The sequence below is a fragment of the Patella vulgata genome, chromosome 6 (genome assembly GCF_932274485.2).
Source record: "Patella vulgata chromosome 6, xgPatVulg1.2, whole genome shotgun sequence".
Lineage (NCBI taxonomy): Eukaryota > Metazoa > Mollusca > Gastropoda > Patellidae > Patella > Patella vulgata.
In genome coordinates this window covers 67,171,792-67,191,551 of record NC_065884.2, presented here as the reverse complement: position 1 = coordinate 67,191,551, position 19,760 = coordinate 67,171,792, and the positions used below count along the sequence as shown (strand labels likewise).

Genomic DNA, 19,760 nt, shown 5'->3' with positions numbered 1-19,760 from the left:
ATGGTGACTGTGACTTCATCAGTGAAATGGAATCTGTCAATGCCGTTTATCTTTTGTGTTATTTTCTCAGATAACGGTATATTTTAGACAGTTATAAGTGACTGCTACTCAACAAGGATTACACCTGCATTTCGTGGACCTACGTAAGTTAGCATTTTGGTCGACGTTTTCATGGATATCATAAGTAAGAGAGAAAGGGAGTCGTGAATGTGAAATTCGATGCACCGACCGAGGAGATAAATATCGACTTCTTTATAACACCCCCTCTAACATGCTATTAGTGCAGTTTGCCTGTACGAGCAGCGACTGTGAAATTAATCTCAGATGTCTAACCCATGTGCATTCAGACTGGCATTTATTAAGGAATTCTGAATATCCCATTCCTCAGCAGAGGCTCAGTCGACAGGTTGTAAATAGATTTTGTCTTCTTAGCCTATAAATTTAGCCATATCCTTACCCCTGTGGAGAATAAAGCTATGTTGACTTTGTTGTGTGGCTAATTTTACAACTGTTCCTTATCCGAGGATTAACCTACTTATAAGAGGATTATGGGATTAAGCCTACACTGTGATAAACTAAAGGCATTGAATGCAGAACATGTAAGTCCCTGTCTTGACTTGCTCATAAATCAAAAACAATTGAATAAATTGTTGTGCATGAAATATGAAAAAAATATGTGATGTTTGTTGTTTTATTATCTGAATAAAGTTCTGGGAGAGTCCAGTCATAAAGTAGGTCTGTGTGTAAATTCTCTACAGGCCTAAATATTGATATTATTATTCATAAATTGATTTATTAATCATGTTTTATTTTAGCTGTCATTTTGTCAGTGAGTCAGCCCGATGAGTTCATCAGTTGACGAAACTAATCAAGGATTATAACAGAAGAACACTTACATGTATTTGTAACAGGATTTATTTCAACGTAGAACAATGGCGTCGGGAAGGCCAGTACCAGCACCAAGAGTTGGGAGGAATCCTCTACCCCCTCGACGCAACCCTCATGGTCCGCCACCACCTATCCCAGGAAAACCTCACGGACCCCCACCACCTTTACCTGGAAGCGGTGGTATGATTCCCATGACTTCAATGGGTATGGGATACATGCCAGGTCAAGAGAAACCTCTTCCACCAATTGATGCTCGAGCTAAAACAGTTTTAAAGGAAGCTGTGGATGCAGTTGTCAACAGTTTTGCTAAACACACGCACGGCTATGGTCGAGGTGAGTTAGAAATGGGCTTTAGCATGGCATTTTTTGCACCAACAGCTCAAAGTCTTTATTAGGCAATGAAATTGATTGAAATGGTGGGAGCCACGGTGGCTGAGTGGGTAAGACGCTGGCTCGCTAGCCTGGAGATCGCATGTTTGATCCCTGCATTGGCCGAGAAAGCTCATCGATATTCTCCGGTGTGGTTTCCCCCTTGTTAGTGGTGCAGGATGGAGGGCCTGACAAGGACAGCTGTCTAGTCGTTCGGATGGGACGCAAAACAAGAGGACCCGTGTATACATTGGCATGCACATAAAAGATCCCTTGGCAATTGGAATTTGATATAAGAGTAGGCCATAGTGCTGCTGACTGGGCAAAATTTCCCTCATAGTGCACTGTATGATGTATACCCATCTTCATTAGCCCAGTTAGAGCAGAACAGTAGGACGTTAAACCCCATTTCATTTCGTTTCATTTTTAATGAAATGGTGATTGATGTCTTACTGTTCTGCTTCTATTGGGCTACATGTGTGAGGGAAATTGTGCACACCAATTTGAATAACTAGACATTATTCCTTGCCAGGCACTTAGTCCTTCACCACTGACAAACCATGCATGAATATCCCAGAGATCTTAATCAGCCAACAGCTGGGTCGAACCCTGGACCCCATGGCTAATGAAACGGAATGGGGTTTAACGTTCAACTGTCCTGCTCCATCTGGACTGGACATAAGCCATACAGTAAGCTATGAGGGAAATTGTGCACGGACAGCAGCACTACAGCTTATTCTTATATCTAATTTCAACTGTCAAGGGATCTTTTACGTGCATGCCAATGTGTACACTGGACCTCAGTTTTTCATCCATCCGAATGACTAGACAGCTGTCCTTGTCAGGCCCTCTGTCCTGCGCCACTGACAAGGGTAAAAAACACAGGAAAATCCTGATGACCTTTCTCTGCCAACACCAGGATTAAACCTGAGACCTCCAGACTAGCAAGTCAGCGGCTTACTCACTTAGATCAGTTTTTCAGGAGGAAAATCTTTTGCAGGTGAAATGAATTATAAGTGGATTTTTTGGATGTATAGGGGTCAAACTCCATCCCATGTGATTACATGTACATGTACATTTCTGTAGAGTACATGTAAATAAACTTTGTGGACTGCTAACTAATTTTAATTTTAATTGTGTTGTGACTTAGACCATTGTTAAACTTACCATCTTACCAGATTTAATCAAATTGATACTTCTATTTTTAACACAAAGAAGTCATAATGGTAATGATAATAAGCAGAATTACACCCGAATTAAAAGCTATTTCCCCACATTTTTTAGTCACTGCACCAATCTAGGCAGGGTTTTTTTGGGTTTTTTTTTTGATACTTAAACTGATGAGCTATTGATTTTGACTTAATCAGTGAGTCAGTCAACTCTGTGATGACTGTATGACTCAACTCTCTTTTATTTAATTTAGTTTAATTATGTTATGAAGACATTGGTTGAATAGCCCAGGGGTAAATAAAAAGTAAATAGTTTCAATTCAATAGAGATATTATTAAATTTTCTTATTGTCATGGAGTAGGGTCGCCTGTCCAACCTCTTGGGTTTTCTCTGGGTCTTCCGGTTTACTGTAACTCCCACTGCTAAAGACCCCTTATTGAAATAAAATTGAACCATTTGTTAGTCCCGAAATGACCTAATTTGTGTTTAGTGGACGTTAAACCCCATTTCTCTCTCTCTCTAGCTAATTATCATTTGACGAATTTTGAAAATCCCTAGAATACTGCAATATTGGGAAAATTGAATCTCAGAAAGAAATATCAGACCAAAAATGGTTCAATTCGGCATACTCTGCAGATAATATGAATGAGTTAGTGCCATCTAAAAGTGTTTGATAAAATCTTTGGATGGACTTGTTTGTAAACTTATCAAATCTAGACGAGAGCCACAGTGATTCTGTGAAGTATGTGGGGCTGGTCCACTGACCAGATTCGATTCACAGTTGTATTCCCAAGGTTGGTCGATAAAGTATGTGGGGGGGGGGGATGGTTAGTGTGTCCACGTTCACGTTGTATCCTAAGGTCTGTCATTGAGTCAATGTTGGTCAATAAAGTGGGGGAGGGGGGATGGTTAGTGTGTCCACGTATATCCTAAGATCTGTGATTGAGTCAACTGATGTGGTTTCGATTCCACGGTTGTACGTGACAAGGAGTAGGGTCGCTTGTCCAACCTCGTGAGTTTTCTCCAGGTCCTCCAGTTTCCTCCCACTGCTAAAGACAAATATGCACAAGCAAATTATTGCAATAAAATTAAACCATATGTTGGTCCTGAAATGACCTGGTTTGTGTCGAGTGGACGTTAAATCCCATCTCTCTCTCTCTCTCTCTAAAGATGTAATGGTGTTGATTCCTATAGAACACTAAAAATAAACATTGTAAAGAAATAAAATCAATATTCATAACATAACCTATTTTTATAAACTGCCGTGACACGTTAACATTATAACGTTGTGTATTGTGGATTAATTAAATTAGCTTTGGTATCAATTTAATTAACAATTTAATCAACGATAACCAGCAAGCCATGAAATAACAGATTATTAAAATGGGATATTATTACTCTATAACACAACATAATGTATAATTGGAAACGAGTGGGGCAATGGACAAACTCCCTTGAAAAAAGGGGAGTTGGATGTCATTGAGTCAGCTGGCGTGGTTTCGAACCCCCAGTTGTACGTGACAAGGAGTAGGGTGGCCTGCCAACCTCGTGGGTTTCTGTGGGTACTCCGGTTTCCTCCCACTGCTAAATGCCCCTACGTGCAAGCGAATTATTGAAAAAAAATTAAACCATATGTTAGGCCCAAAATGACCTAGTCTGTGTTGAGTGGATGTTAAACCCCATTTCTCTCTCTCTCCCTTGAAACGTTATGAAGATAATTAAAGCAAGTACTCATTTCTACCTACATGTAAACTCTGGTTTTTTTACTGCTGTCTAATGGAATTTTTTAAATATCTTAAAGAGTATAATTAATTACTTTGACATCAATTATTTAATTATTACATGTACATGTATCAATATTTATGAACATACAAATGTATAATCTGTAAAAATTTGTGAAAAGCGTTATATTACATTCATATTGTACTCAAATTAAAAATGGAGGTTCACTGTGATAAAACAAGATTACCGGTACAGTGTATATTCAAAATAATATTATTTCACTTTTAATTTGAGAAATAGTTATAATAGAGTTCAATCATACATGTACATGTATGTTAACTGAATATGTATATAGTGAATCTCCTACAAGTCTTTTTGATATCAAAAAATATGAACACAAGTTGATAAAGTAACAAAAAAAAACGAGGCTCTGCACAAATAAATAAATAGAATTCTTTGCTATAGATTTCACTTTTAATACTGAACCTGATTATATTACGGCATAGTGATATGTCATTTTTTGGACAGCAATTCAACCATTGCAAAATCCTTTATATTGACCCAGTGTTTCCATGAAAGTCAATTAAATAAAAATAATACAAAAAACATAATATGGAACACAATTACTATTTTATTTAAAGCGACGTTTCGTTGAGGGTTCTCTCAACGTTTTCAAGCAAATAAAAATAGTTCCTTTTTAATGAGAAAGGAGATATCGCAGTAGATTATGAAATTTATAACACAAGCGATATCTACTGTAGAATGTATTATTGGGCGATAAATATAATTAACCCTATTGATAATTCAACAATATAAACAAAAATGTAAATATTATGGGATGGTCATAAATAATTTATTTTGATATACTTATTTGTTGAATATTGTAGCACTGATCTCAATAATTTATTTTTATCTCAATATCATCCAAAATCTTCGACATTGAAAACACGAATTATTGGTCAATTTAAATCAACATTGATGTTGTGATCTTACCAGGAAAAGATAAGCTTCTGATATCCAATATTTAAGACAAAATATACATTTTACCATTGGTACACGAATCGTGTACCATAATGCGTTTCAGCGTCATTTGTAACATGGAACTCGAAGAACGAGGCTAGACATACATGTATTCCACAAGTTATGTCAAATGGTGACGGCATGGACTGTCAGATAATTTATTTTTAGATACATAGTGCTAAAAAGTTACATGTACAATGTTTATTTACTGTAGGACTTTCCTAAATAAATGATTTATGTTTAAATACATGTAGTTAAATATTGTAGGATTTTCCTAAATGATTATTTTAAAATAAATAAATATTGTAGGACTGTGATAGATACATTGTAATCTCGATTTGAACAAGTTAATTTAAAGTGTGTACAAGTAAAGGTCCTAAATGATTATTTTTGAATAGTTCATTAAATATTTTAGGACTGTCCTAAATAATTTAGGTTATAACAAGTTAATTAAATATTGTACATGTATTTTTGAATAGTTAATTAAATCTTGTTGGACTGTCCTAAATTAATTAGCTTGTATCACTCAGGTACAGTTTCATTACTAATTAATTTCTTATTAAGATTAATTGATATACATAACGTGCCATAACAGTAATAGTCTGAACAGTGGTCAGGGGAATCCCCCAATACTGATTATAACAAACTATACATGTGTACAATGTATAAATTAATTGATTGCTGATTAATATTGAACAGTGGTCAGGGGAATCCCCCCAATTATACTGATTATAACAAAGTCGTAATGGAATCAACACACTAATTTAATTAACCATTAATTAGTATTCTCTTATTTTATTAATTAAATGATTACATGTAGTCAATAAAACCTATAAAAATAATATTGTCATCATTCAAAAGTTGTATTCTTCTGGTCAGTCAGTGAAAGTTGCATTTGATTCATAGTTGCCAAATTATCTGGAATTGATGTAAAAACACAAATAGTCAGTTGTCAAATGATCTAATGACAGGATTTTTATGTGTATTGATATGTGTTCATAAGTCTAAGAGTAGTTATATACAGAGAGTTTAAAGTTGAAAGATATTAGATATTTATCGTGCAAATGATAGGGTGAAAGGATTTTGTGTCTTGTGACGTGTTCTTAATTCCAATTTACAAGAATTTATAATTTGAAGAATTTATAGTGGAAATGGAGAAAATGAAATTAAAACATAGAAGAGATATTTTGATTGATTTTAGTCACCCATTTAAAATAAAATATAATTCAGGTACGTACATGTAGGTGTAAATGGAATTCTCTATTTAAAAATGTAAGCCTGGAAATAAGAAACCTGTCTCAGACATGGTCTGACAAAGCGAGAATTTGTACTTGACAATGTCCGTGGCAGGTGCTTCATTTCCAGGCTTGTAGATACATGTATACCCAAACTGATTAAAATACAGATCTATATTTCATTTTGTTTTTTATACTTTCGATGGCCTTGACTACATGAAGATCTGACTGATTGTAGTGGAAGGTCGCGTCAGGGATCATACAAGTGACTTTTGAACCTATGATGTCAGACATTTGATTATCCAATCAGCTTGACGTCTCTAGTGGGTTGCCAACAGTTCCGTGCTCCTCATGCCAAAAACTTGTCATAGCAGACCGTTCCATTGGCTAATCTCTCACATCATCTAGAACGTGTGTTATACAAATGTATAACAACTCTTCCAGATCCTAATGTACATGTAGTAAAGGGGGGGTGGATGGCTGAATGGTTAGCGTGCGCGCACTGTATCATAAAGTCTGTCATTGAGTCGACTGGCGTGGTTTCGAATCCCCGGTTGTACGTGACAAGGAGTAGGGTCGCCTGTCCAACCTCGTGGGTTTTCTCCGGGTCCTCCGGTTTCCTCCCACTGCTAAAGACCCCTATGCCCAAGCGAATTATTGAAATAAAATTAAACCATATGTTAGTCCCGAAATGACCTAGTTTGTGTCGAGTGGACGTTAAACCTCATTTCTCTCTCTCTCTCTAATGTAGTAAAGACAAGTAAAAGAAATTTTGAAGTATAAAAACGAAACGAATTAGGATCTTTGTTTTAATCAGATTGGTACAATGTACAATATATACTAGGAATACCCAAAAATGTTAATTTTATAATATTTATTTTGTTTTTTATTCTAGTAAATGTTGTGGAAGCTTTACAAGAATTTTGGCAGATGAAATTGGAACGAGGTGCTGATTTAAAGAATGGTGCATTAGTGGCGTATGAATCTCTACCATCAAATAGTCCACCATATGTGTGTTTTGTCACATTACCTGGTGGAAGCTGTTTTGGAAGTTTTCAGGTAAATTTGTTATATTTTATTTATATTTACATGTTATCTCATTTTTTTTTTTACGTCTCTACATGTGACATGGGTTATTTCACGTCCACACATGTGACCTGGGTTATTTTACGTCCATATATGTGACCTTGGTTATATCACAATCACATTCTTACATGTGACCTGAATTATATCACGTCCATACATGTGACCTGGGTTATTTTTGTCAAGTAAAAGTTTATAGTGGTGAGAGAGAGAGAAATGGGGTTTAACGTCCACTCAACACAAACTAGGTCATTTTGGGACTAACATATGGTTCAATTTTATTTCAATAATTCGCTTGCACGTAGGGGTCTTTAGCAGTGCGAGGAAACCGTAGGACCCAGAGAAAACCAACGAGATTGGACAGGCGACCCTATTCCTTGTCACGTTCAGTTGGGGAATGGAAACAACGCCAGTTGACACAATGACAGACCTTATGATACAGCGCGCACGTGCTAACCATTCGGCCATCCAACCCCTCAGTTTATAGTGGTGTCAGGTACAAACTGAAATCATTTATTTTAGGGCTTGCAATTTGCACAATCGTAATGCATGATAGATTTTGTTTAATATGAGAAGCTAGTTTGTGACTCAGCTACTAAACATCATGTATGTCTTCTCTGTCGTACATGTATTCTAATTTTATTTTTTTTATATGGAAATAAATCATTGTTGATACACCACACATCGTAATTTTTATGTCAATTTTTATAGACAGATTTGAGTATGAGATAAATATTTAATGCATGTTTTCCTCTAGTGATTATACAAGTTATGTACATGACTGCTGTTGGTTTTTAATTTGTGTGCTCAAGTCAAAATACATGTAATGAATGTCATATAAATATAGATTAATGTTGTATAGCCTGTAGGTAAACATTATATCTATTACATCTAGTATGATATAAACATGTTTCACTATGATTGACAGATGATTGACATATTAACATCATTCATATGTGGCTATAAATAACTCTTATGTCATAGTTGATTTCTCTATTAATATAGGTTCTGTAGAACAGTGGTTCTCAACCTTTTTCTGCCAACGGCACACCTTGGAACACATGAAAAAATAGTGGCACACCATTTTAAATAATATATGAAAAATATTTGAATTTTGCAAAATAAAAACATGGCATCTTAAGACGGCATACAACCGTAGACATAGAATCACTTAAACTGATTAACGAAAAACACAGCTATGAAGTTACCAGTAGACACCCGTGAATACTCAATTGGGATCACATGGTTTTTCACATTTTCTTAGTGTGCCGTTCAAAATTTCGCGGCACACTTAAGAAGATCACACTGGTTGAGAATCTACTGCTGTTGAGTATAAGAAATGGTTTTAGTTTGAACCTAAGTGAAATTTAGAATTTGATTGAGTCACATGTATTTTCAGAAAAAAATATTTAAGTCAATAATTGTTAAACATACATTATGCAAAAGCTAAATATGCCTATTGTAGGTCTTTATTTAGGCCTGAAATGTTATCTAAATTATTAATTAGACATTAATTATAAATTATCCAGACCTTAATCAACTCTCGATGCCATCGCTAGCCAGTAATTTATTTACTGGATTTGAATACATTTTATGATGGATGATAATCCAGACTATGTTTTTTATCATACCGACTTTAGTAATGATGATTGAGACTAGGCCTAAAATTGAATCGCTGATATCTCGGTTCAGAGTGCGGCAATTTGACAGAAATTTTCATCATATTCTCTTTACGTTATCTATTTTTTTAACTATTAGGCTGACCTTAAAAATATCTTTGTTTCACCAAACCCGACCCACAATCGAGGAGAAGGGTCGGTAGGTCGGGTTTTTTTTCAGATTTTTTTTTTAAGAGCTAATTTGACAGCTTGATAATTTTCCGGGTGCAAACATTCGTCTTCTTTTATTGGCAAACAAATCAATGACATCAGGATTTTTCTTGATGCACGACTCGCACACAAATTGCGACAAACTCACGTTTGAAACTCCCTCAACACGTTTTTAACGATCGTGCGGGTTGTGCCTTTATTTTTCTCGAAAACGGATATTGAAAATATCATCGTCATGTTTAAAACGACGCCCCACAGACATAGAGGCAGAATCATTTCGTGGGAATGGACGTGCTTTCGTCTGCAACCATTTTGTTGAGAAGCGACACCTATGACGCTTTCGTCTTGATCAACCAGTTTCAATAATGAATCAAACCATAGCCATAGTAAAGGGAAATAACTCTCGTGATATATTTCAGGTTGACACACAAAATAAAATAAAAAGATCGCGGAAAAGTGCAATAAAATAATTTAAGTCGGGGGTGGTTTTAGTTAGTCGGTCGCGTTAGGCGAAACAAAGATATTTTTAAGGTCAGCCTTATAGTGAGAACTGTCAGCTCTATCTAATCTCCCTTAATGCCCCATTAATATTAGTGGATACATGTAAACAAAGCAAATATTGAAACAACATTGGCATGTTAGTCCCAAAATGACCTATATTGTGTCAAGTGGATGTTAAACCCCTTTCTCTCACTCGTATACTGTTATCAATTTATCAAGACTAATATTTTATAATTTAGTTCACCCAGTATTAGAGCCCAAAACTATGACTTGTTATCATTTGGGCGTTGTTTTCCAATTAGTTACACAAAATTAATAGCTTTATTTCTTCGCCAACACCCTTATTTATTTTATTGAATAGAAAACGTGCCAGATATAAAGAATGTTAATTGAAGCGTATAAAAATATTTGGTGTTACCTGTTGCATGTGATAAATTTTAGATAATTGGTTATGGATACAAAATATAATAGGCCTAATGACAATTCTATTTGACATAAAAACTTCGTAACAAATGAAGTGGTGACAGGGTTGTCAGCATGGCTTTGTAACGCAAAAAAATATCTACATATATATATTTTTAGTTTATTTTTCATTTTGAATGGGGGATCACGGTGACTAGGTGGGTAAGACGCTGGCTCGCTAGCCTGGAGGTCGGGTGTTTGATCCCTGCATTGGCCGAGAAAGTTCATCCAGATTTTCCGGCGTGGTTCCCGCTTGTCAGTGATGCAGGAAAGAGGGCCTGACAAGAACAGCTGTCTAGTCGTTCAGATGGGACGAAAAACCGAGGCCCTGTGTACACATTGGCGTGCATGTACTGTATAAAGATCCCTTGACAGTTGGAATTCGATATAAGAGTAGGCCGTAATGCTGCTGCCCTGGCAAAATTTCCCTCATAGCAAACCCATTCATTTGATCTGGTATGTGCGTTTGTTATTTGAGGTGTTTGTGGTATATTGTGTCCTGTCCGTAGGTTTGTCTTGTGTAATTGTTTGTGTGTGATGCAGTTGCCCTTGCACTTACTATTAGCTTCTTGGTACATGTAATTCTAAAATTTAAATAACCATAGCCATTGATGTAAGTGACAAAAAAGATCAGATTCTATTATTTTTAAGTGATAGCAAAAAACAAAAACTAAAATACCTTTTGGAATACCCACTTTTAAAACTATTTGAATTGTAATGTTAGAATATTAGTCTCAGCACTACTTTCAAGAACTCAAATAGTAAAATGATTAGGCCCCAAGTTCACAAAGCATTCTCAGACTTAAGAATTTACTCAAAATTGTTGGCCTTATTTCAACTAAAATATAGCCCTTTATAAAACTTTTGTTGTTTTAATATATCAAATACATCAATAAGAAACTATGTGCAAAGTTTTATGTTTCTGGATCAGAGATATTTCTCATAAACAGTGATTGAAAGTTGAGTAAATTCTTAACTTGAGTTTGAGAATGCTTTGTGAGCTCTGGGCCAAATGTTTTTAAAAATAAATTTCGACAGGAAAAATATGGAGATGTCCAAATCAGAAGTCAAATGGTCAAATTGAGCTTAACAGAGACAAAGTTCAGTAATACATTTTTTGGATAGGAAAAATATGTAGAACAAATTCTTGTTTTCCTAAAACAAAGAAATGGTATTGGAATTGTTGTGTGAGTTAGTTTAGTGTGTGTGAGGCGTTGTGTCAGGTTATATTTAACTATGGTATTAGTAGTAACGTGATAATACCCTTTTACCCTTTTCGTGTTTTAACAGACTAATTGTTAACTAGAAATAATATCACACCCTTTCTCTCACAGCTGTCTATAGTATTAGCTTGAACTATCATCATCATCATCATCATCATCATCATTGCCCCCACAAGCCATTGATTGAAAAAAACCCATACATATAGGGATGGAATTTATGAAAACATTGATTATGTTTTTTTAATTGTCATAATTTTGTAGACATGTCAAGCTGATTAGAGATTTTTTAGTTGCCATGGAAACAAATCTGATTTAGTTTTTGGTAGATTGTTGATATTAGACCCCATTCTGTTTATGTCTTGGAGCCACGGTGGCTCGTTGAGTAGGATGTTAGCGCGATGACCTGGTAGTACCATGTTTGATCCCTGTGTTGGGCGAGAAAGTGTTCATCAGGATTTGGTGGGGTTGGATGGTCGAATAGTTAGTGTGTGTGCACTGTCATTGAGTCAACTGGCATAGTTTCGATACGCCGGTTATACATGTACATGACAAGGAGTAGGGTCGCCTATCCAACCTTGTGGGTTTTCTCCCGGTTCTCTAGTTTCCTCCCACTGCTGAAGACCCCTACGTGCAAGCGAATTATTAAAATAAAATTGAACCATATGCTAGTCCCGAAATGACCTAGTTTGTGTCGAGTGGACGTTCAACCTAATTTCTCTGTCTCTCTTTAAAAATACAAATATGTAGATCGGGGTTCACAATGTAATTGCTTTGTGAAGAAACAATATCGTCATATTAACATCACATTTCTCCTCGTACAAGTTGATGGCACGTTGAAATTGTTGATGGCTTCACATCACAAGGTAGATTGTTTACACGTTAAATATGTGGAATAACTCATGTTGTGTTAAATATCTTCATACCAGCTCTTGGTCACAAATTTAGACAAATAATGGTCAACTTGCAACAAAAAAAAGGTTGTTTTTTTCTCAATTTATGAGTTAAGAAATGTGCAGTATAAATATATATAACCCTAACCCTAATGTTATGTTCAGAGTGTTAAGCTCTGTTGTTACATGCAATGATAACCAATGGTGACAAATTTAACCAAACAATGGTCAACTTCAAACATGAAAATAGTTTTTTTCGATTTATGATTTTAGAATCAAAAATCTAAAAACCTATTTTTTATTTGATAAATGTTTTTGAAAACTTTTAAATTTTTGATTTAAGACATGTATTTTATGGCTGGAATAATTTGTTTATTTTTTCTCCAAGTCAACAAATATAACCGAAAATACATGTAGTAAAATTCTTTAATATGAAGCGCATTCTTTTTCTCGAGCTTGTTTGACTGGTTGGGAAGCAACATAATGTAAACATATTCCTGTTTCTCACGAAAGACATTGAATAAACGTGTAAGTTTCTTCAATGACAGGTACCAGAGAGATTATTCCTGACAAAGGTTGAATTTGTGTCTGACATTGTCTGTGACAGGGGTGGGGGTAGTGGGCGAATTGTTAGCCTGTCCAACATCGTGGATTTTTCTCCGGGTCCTCTGCCCTGGTTTCCTCCCACTGCTAAAGACCCCAACGTGCAAGCGAATTATTGAAATAAAATTGAACCATGTTAGTCCCGTGACAAGAAGACGGGCCACCTGTCCAACCTCGTGGGTTTTCCCTGGGCTTCCTCACACTATTACTGAAGACCCCTACGCGCAAGCGAATTATTGAAATAAAATTAAACCATATGTTAGTCCTGACATGACCTAGTTTGTGTCAAGTGGATGTTAAACCCCATTTCTCAAAAAGAAAACGCGTTAAACCATTCGGTCACCCAACCCCCAGATATTTAAAATGCCAGTAACTCACAATCTAGTCTCCAATCAAATTTAAAACGACAGACATAAAACTGTTTTGTCAAATCACAGCAAATTGAAAATTATTTTTTAAATGAAGATGCAAAGGTCTCGAAATTTCTAATGCTATTCCTTAAAAGATTTACAGATTGATGATAATATTTTACATCCTGCATAAAACTTTAAAACTATAAAAGCTTTTTAATAAATAGATCATAAATCATTCATTAATGGTTTAAGGATGTTCAAGTCAGGGCCATTATCAATTATTATCTCTCATAAAAATCAATGAACAAGAGAAAGTGAAAAATATTCTCAGGGACTAAACAGATAAATTGACATAGTTTTCAATGAGTTATATTTCATGCTTCATTGATTCTGTACAAGTAAAAAGGTGAAATAATAAGATATCTTGGTTTCCACATGGTTGATTTTAATAAAAAGATTTTCTGTATTTGTTGATATATATTTGAAGATTAGTAGAATAGATGTATTAGTATGTCCTCTACTTAGTTATTTATTTTCTATGAATAAATACAATTTAGATGTACAGTAATGTCTCACTGAAGACCACCTTGGTTTTACAGTCCACTTACATTGACAGCCTTATTTGAAGTCACAGTGGTTCAGTGACTGAAGAGCTGGCTCACTATACTAATCTAAAGGTTCAAATTCGATCCTGGTATAGTTGGTCAAGAAAATGAAATGGGGTTTAACGTCCTACTGTTCTGCTCTGGGGAAAATTTTGCACTGACTATGGCCTACTCTTATTTCGAATTCCAACTATCAAGGGTTCTTTTACGTTCACGCCAATCTGTACACCAGACCTCGTTTTTCCGTCCTGCTCGAATGACTATACATTGTCCTATGCTAGGCCCTCCCTCCGTACTACACCACTGACAAAATCCCAATGAACTCTCTCAGCCAAAGCAGGGATCGAACATGGAAGCTCCAGGTTAGCGAGCCAGTGTCCCACTGTGGCTCCCTTTGGCCAAGAAAGAATTTTCAGGTGTTATTTCCCCTTGTCAGTGGTGCGGGATGGATTCCCGGTATGCCAAACTCTATCAGCCCGGATGGAACAGAAAGTAAGATGTCAGATCCCCATTTCATTTCAGAACATTTTAAAAGTATGGTCAAATCTGTGTCTTTAGTCGTCCAACCTCCTGGGTTTTCTCTGGGTCCTCCTGTTTCCTCCCACTGCTAAAGACCCCTACGTGCAAGCGAATTATTAAAATAAAATTGAACTGTATGTTAGTCCCAAAATGACCTAGTTTGTGTCAAGTGGAGGTTCAACCCCCATCTCTCTCTCTCTCTCTCTCTCTCTCTCTCTCTCCTTAAGTCTTCAAACTTCTTATAGTAAAAGATCAGTCCACCATTCAGATCAGCTGGTCTTACTAGCACTGTATTGAACACCTTTCTCAAATACATAAACTATATTATTACATACATGTAGTTAACATAGATTTATTGACCCAATATTAAACACTTTACAAATACACAGCAAAGTATTTGTTTTATATAAAGACAACAAAAACTCCATTCAACAGACCATTGGATTGACTAATCCCTCACATTAAACATAGGTTATTAACTCAGATCCTTGGGGGGGGGGGGGGGTTGAACGGCCAAATGGTTAGCGTGTGCGCGCTGTATCATAAGGTCTGTCATTGAATCAAATGGCGTGGTGTCGATTCACCGGTTGTACGTGACAAGGAGTAGGGTCGTCTGTCCAACCTTGTGGGTTTTCTCCGGGTCCTGTGGTTTCCTCTCACTGCTAAAGACCCTACGCGCAAGCAAATAATTAAAATAAAATTGAACCATGTTAGTCCCAAAATGACCTAGTTTGTGTCGAGTGGACGTTCAACTCTCTCTCTCTTCAGATATTAGTGTAGGGTAGTGAAGACAAGTAAAGTGAAATATTGAACTCGAGTATAAAAAATGAAACGATATAGGAACTGTGTTTTATAAAATCAGATTAGGGTACGTGTTTTTGGTTTGGTTCCAAACTGATTGGCATGGTTTATGTTATTGATTTTAATGAATGTCCATGTATTAAATTAACTGAATTTACATTTTTTTATCAAAGAATACATTCCTTAACAAAAAATACATGTAGATATGTCAACTCAAATAAACCCTGCCTTTGTATGCCAAAATCTAATTTTTGAGTAGTTTCCATGCCAACAAAATTTGTGCCTTTTAATTCTAAATTTGTGTTAGCAAAATGCATAACTGCTATAATAGGTTTTTGTTTGTGATAAATGAAATGAAATGGGGTTTAACGTCCTACTGTTCTGATACGACTGGGTTAATGAAGACAGACATACGTCATACAGTGTGTTGTGAGGGAAATTTTGCCTGGAGAGCGGCACCTACTGCCTACCTTTATATCGAATTCCAACTTCCAAGGGATCTGTTATCTGCATGCAAATGTGTACACGGAACCTTGGTTTTTCATCGCATCCGAATGACTAGACAGCTGTCCTTGTCAGACCCTCTGTGATAAAGATAGCTTGAATGATTTCTGGGATATACTCTGGAAAACAAATCTGGATGGGAGGACCCAATAGAGCCCATTTCAATTTCTCTCCTTTAATTTTCGTTTGTCACAGGATATTTAATTAATAATCGAAAATAAAGCATATTTTTATGACCTTTACTATCAACAACTGAACTGAATCTAAACAAATTCTTCTATTGGCGGAAGCCCAAATTTACAGAGATACAAATTGTTGCATCTTTAAACTCTCTCCATCTTTGCTTTTCAAACTGAGGAAGAGTAGAAAATATTGATCAAAAAATATTGAATGCGTGTAAAAATATGAATTGTAATAAACTGAACTGTTAAAAAACTTCTAAATGAAAGAGCTTTTTAGAATTTTGACATGGTGAACAAATAAAAGTTCTAGACATAAACCTCTTTGATTTTGGGTGGAAAATGACAAAATCGATTTGGTTTAAATATGTTTGATTTATTTTACAAGATGGATATCTCTGTACATCAAATAAAAGACTTGTTGATTTAGGTCAAAATAAAATGAAATTGTGATGCAAGTTTAAATATTTTAGAAAATATAAGTCTGAAATAAACGAGAGAGAGAGAGGGAGGGAGATGGGGGTTTAACCTCCACTTGACACAAACCAGGTCATTTCGGGACTAACATATGGTTCAATTTTATTTCATTAATTAGCTTGCGCGTAGCAGCATTAGGAAACCAGAGGACCCAGGGAAAACCCAGGATGTATATTGTCGTCGCACCTGTCCGTCCGTCTGTCCACTTTTTGCTTTTGGACACTCTACAGGTCACAATTTCTATTTGATTTTGACGTAACATAAAATATAGGTCTATCTCCCAAAGATCTTGTAATTATGATTTGAAAAAGATTGAAAAAAGAATCAGTGTCATATATTACATATAATTGTACTTGTCTATTTCAGAATTGTAATACAAAAGCCGAAGCAAGAAGAAGTGCTGCTAAAATAGCTCTGATGAATTCTGTATTTAATGAGCATCCGTCTAGAAAAATAACAGATGAATTTGTGGAAAAGGCTATTGGAGATGCACAGGGGTCATTTAATGTAAGTAGTGATTCACTCATTTGTTGCAGTCAAAATATGTCGCGTATCTCCTCTCCTGTCATATTGTGAGTTAACTTGAGCCCCCTCTCTTAGCCCTGTCACTTTGTGAAATGAGTTGACCCCCCTCTCCTAGCCCCTGTCATTTTGTGAGATGAGTTGACACCCCTCTCCTTCATGTAGTCTCACTGCTGAAGACCCCTACGCGCAAGCGAATTATTGAAATAAAATTGAACCATCCCGAAATGACCTGGTTTGTGTTGAGTGGAGGTTAAACCCCATTTCTCTCTCTCTCTCTCTCTCTCTCTCTCTCTCTCTCTCTCAACGTGTATGACCCCTCTTTCTTCCCCTCCCCCCACCCCCAGAATCCAGCATGTATGAGTATGACCTCTCTCTCCACCCACCCCCCCAGAATCCAACATGTATGACTTATCTGTCTCTCGCATCCCCCAATAATTCAACTTATATGACTATTTGAATAAAATATGATTTATATTACAGGGTGGTTTAGAAGACCATGATAATCCTAGCACAGGAATCGGAGCGTTTAAATTCATGTTAGAAGCCAACAAGGGTAGAACAATGCTAGAATTTCAAGAATTAATGACAGTATTTCAACTGCTGCACTGGAATGGAAGTTTAAAAGCGATGAGAGAACGGAACTGTTCGCGACAAGAAGTATTAGCACATTATTCTCACAGAGCTTTAGACGACGATATGCGATCACAGATGGCGCTGGATTGGATAGCTCGTGAACAAGAACATCCGCACATAATTAGTCGGGAATTACAGATCGCGGAACAGGAACTAGAAACGGCTAGAATGTCTGGTCGTGAGTTACGTGTTTATAAAGAGAAAAGAGACATATTAGTGCTGAGTTTGAGTCAAATTGTACCAACGGAAAGTTTGGCATGAGTCAAATTGTACCAACGGAAAATTTAGCATGAGTCAAATTGTACCAACAGAATGTTCAGTGTAAATGTAAATGTTTTGTAACTGGTGTGAGCTTTAATAACTTCTAAATCGGAGACAAATAGAAAAATATTAAAGAAGACAAATTATAGCCCAATTATATTTACTATTATTCTGAGGGAGTTCAAGAAGTTGCCAGGCAATTTGTTGAATATAAACTAATTTTAATAAAAAATATTGCCAAATGGCTAATTTGATGGGAAAAAAAAAATTTTCTTAATGATTTTCATCCTAGCTATAGTGTTAATATGATATTATTGTATATAAACTGCGAGACGTAGAAACCGTTAATTACGATGATTCAAACTATATTCTCTGTTAAAAAGATTTTTTACGATGTGTGCTTTGGGATAAGAGTTCCGATCCAGGACTAGGATATCACGATAATTCGAACATCCTCCTCCTTGTGTTTGGTGTCGTATTTTTTGCCTGTTGTGATCTAACAAGATTTATTAAATTTGATGATTTGCGAATCGGTAATCTGACACTAGGCCCAGCTAATCAGCAGGATTGGTTAGACCAGCTGATTTTTGTCAGCAATGATATTTGATGGACTGACAACCATAAGCCCAGGACACACAGACAATTTCTTTCATATTAAAGAAGCAATTGGGAGGCAACAAAAGATGCTATCGAAGACAACGTGTGTGCACAAATTAGTCGATATCTGTTGGTGTGCGAATGATGTGTGTGCTTGCAAATTGCTTGTGTGTGCTAGGATTTTAAATTAATGAATATTTATGTTAAGGTCTAACTTGTTTTACACACTAAAATTAACGATTATGTGATTGTACATGTACTAAGATATAATTAAAAGTTTAATTGTTTGCTGATTAACGTTCTAGAATATCGTCTTTGAGCGGCATTTAGCAATTGACATGTAATAAACACAAAAACATAATATAGAACACAATTACTGTTTTAATTAAAGGGACAATAACACTCTTGCTGGCTTGATAGCTCCAGAAATAAAAAAAAAATAGTCTTATTCTAAGTACTAGATGTGTTAGTGTCCTACCTGTTGTGTAGATTATCCATTAAATCCTATGTTACTTGTCCAGAGGGTTCAAAAATATTTTTAAATCCAAGTCACATTTGAAAAGCTTTACGTCAGTCTTTTCAAATCATTTAGTTGAATTTTCCAATTTTTTAAATTAGGTGTGTTAAGATGAAATTTGTATCATCAATTAATTGGAATATTGTAAAATAGTACAATTTGTTGACCAGAATAAAGATTGGGACATATTATTCAGTTAAAACAAGAGTGGTATTGAGCCTTTAAAGCAACGTTTCTTTGAGGGGTTCTCTCAAGGTTATCTAGCAAATACATGTACTATTGGAATTAAAGTGACCTTTCGTTGTCTGTTCTGTATAGAGGTGCTCTGAAGCATTTTGCATGATTGAGATTTAAAACAAAAAAACACTTACGTTGTTGGAAAGGGATGTAAATAAAATAGAGATATTTTCTACACCCCTTTGTATTTTTAAATGGATGTCAGAATGTCAGAACAGTTTCCTTGATATTTTTTTTTTCTTTTAATATTACGAGAATATTTATTCATTAACGATGCAATTAACATCATCATGTGCTTTATTCTAATATAGTCTTCCATTATACAGTTTTAAACTTTGATTTCTCAATTACATGTACATTCAATTTATCATTTGTATGTTAAAGCTACTAATTGTCGTTTGAGGGATTCTGAATCCTTTTCAAAGTAATATATTGTAAAGATTTGATCTCTAACAGGAATATGTTTCCAAAATGGTTCGATCTGTTCAGTATATAAAAAGATATGATCAATTGAAAATTTGTCACTATTCAGCATTCTTTGCAATCTGATTAATACA

At 35.6% G+C, this 19,760-nt stretch overlaps 1 protein-coding gene across 1 annotated transcript; it reads left to right on the top strand.

Moving 5' to 3' along the window:
• Nucleotides 1-4: 4 nt before the first annotated feature.
• LOC126824085 (protein limb expression 1 homolog) lies at nt 5-18,227 on the top strand. The gene is made up of 5 exons (XM_050553270.2): nt 5-143; nt 816-1,221; nt 7,300-7,463; nt 16,800-16,940; nt 17,439-18,227. The coding sequence occupies exons 2-5, from the start codon at nt 933-935 to the stop codon at nt 17,850-17,852; spliced, it is 1,008 nt and encodes a 335-aa protein (XP_050409227.1). The 5' UTR covers nt 5-143; nt 816-932; the 3' UTR covers nt 17,853-18,227.
• Nucleotides 18,228-19,760: the final 1,533 nt, after the last annotated feature.

Excerpts from the sequence above, each read along its gene's own strand:
- LOC126824085 (XM_050553270.2), top strand. The coding sequence starts at position 933 with ATGGCGTCGGGAAGGCCAGTACCAGCACCAAGAGTTGGGAGGAATCCT. Across the intron at positions 7,464-16,799 it reads GCTGTTTTGGAAGTTTTCAG|AATTGTAATACAAAAGCCGA; the intron begins GTAAATTTGTTA and ends TGTCTATTTCAG. Across the intron at positions 16,941-17,438 it reads ATGCACAGGGGTCATTTAAT|GGTGGTTTAGAAGACCATGA; the intron begins GTAAGTAGTGAT and ends TTTATATTACAG.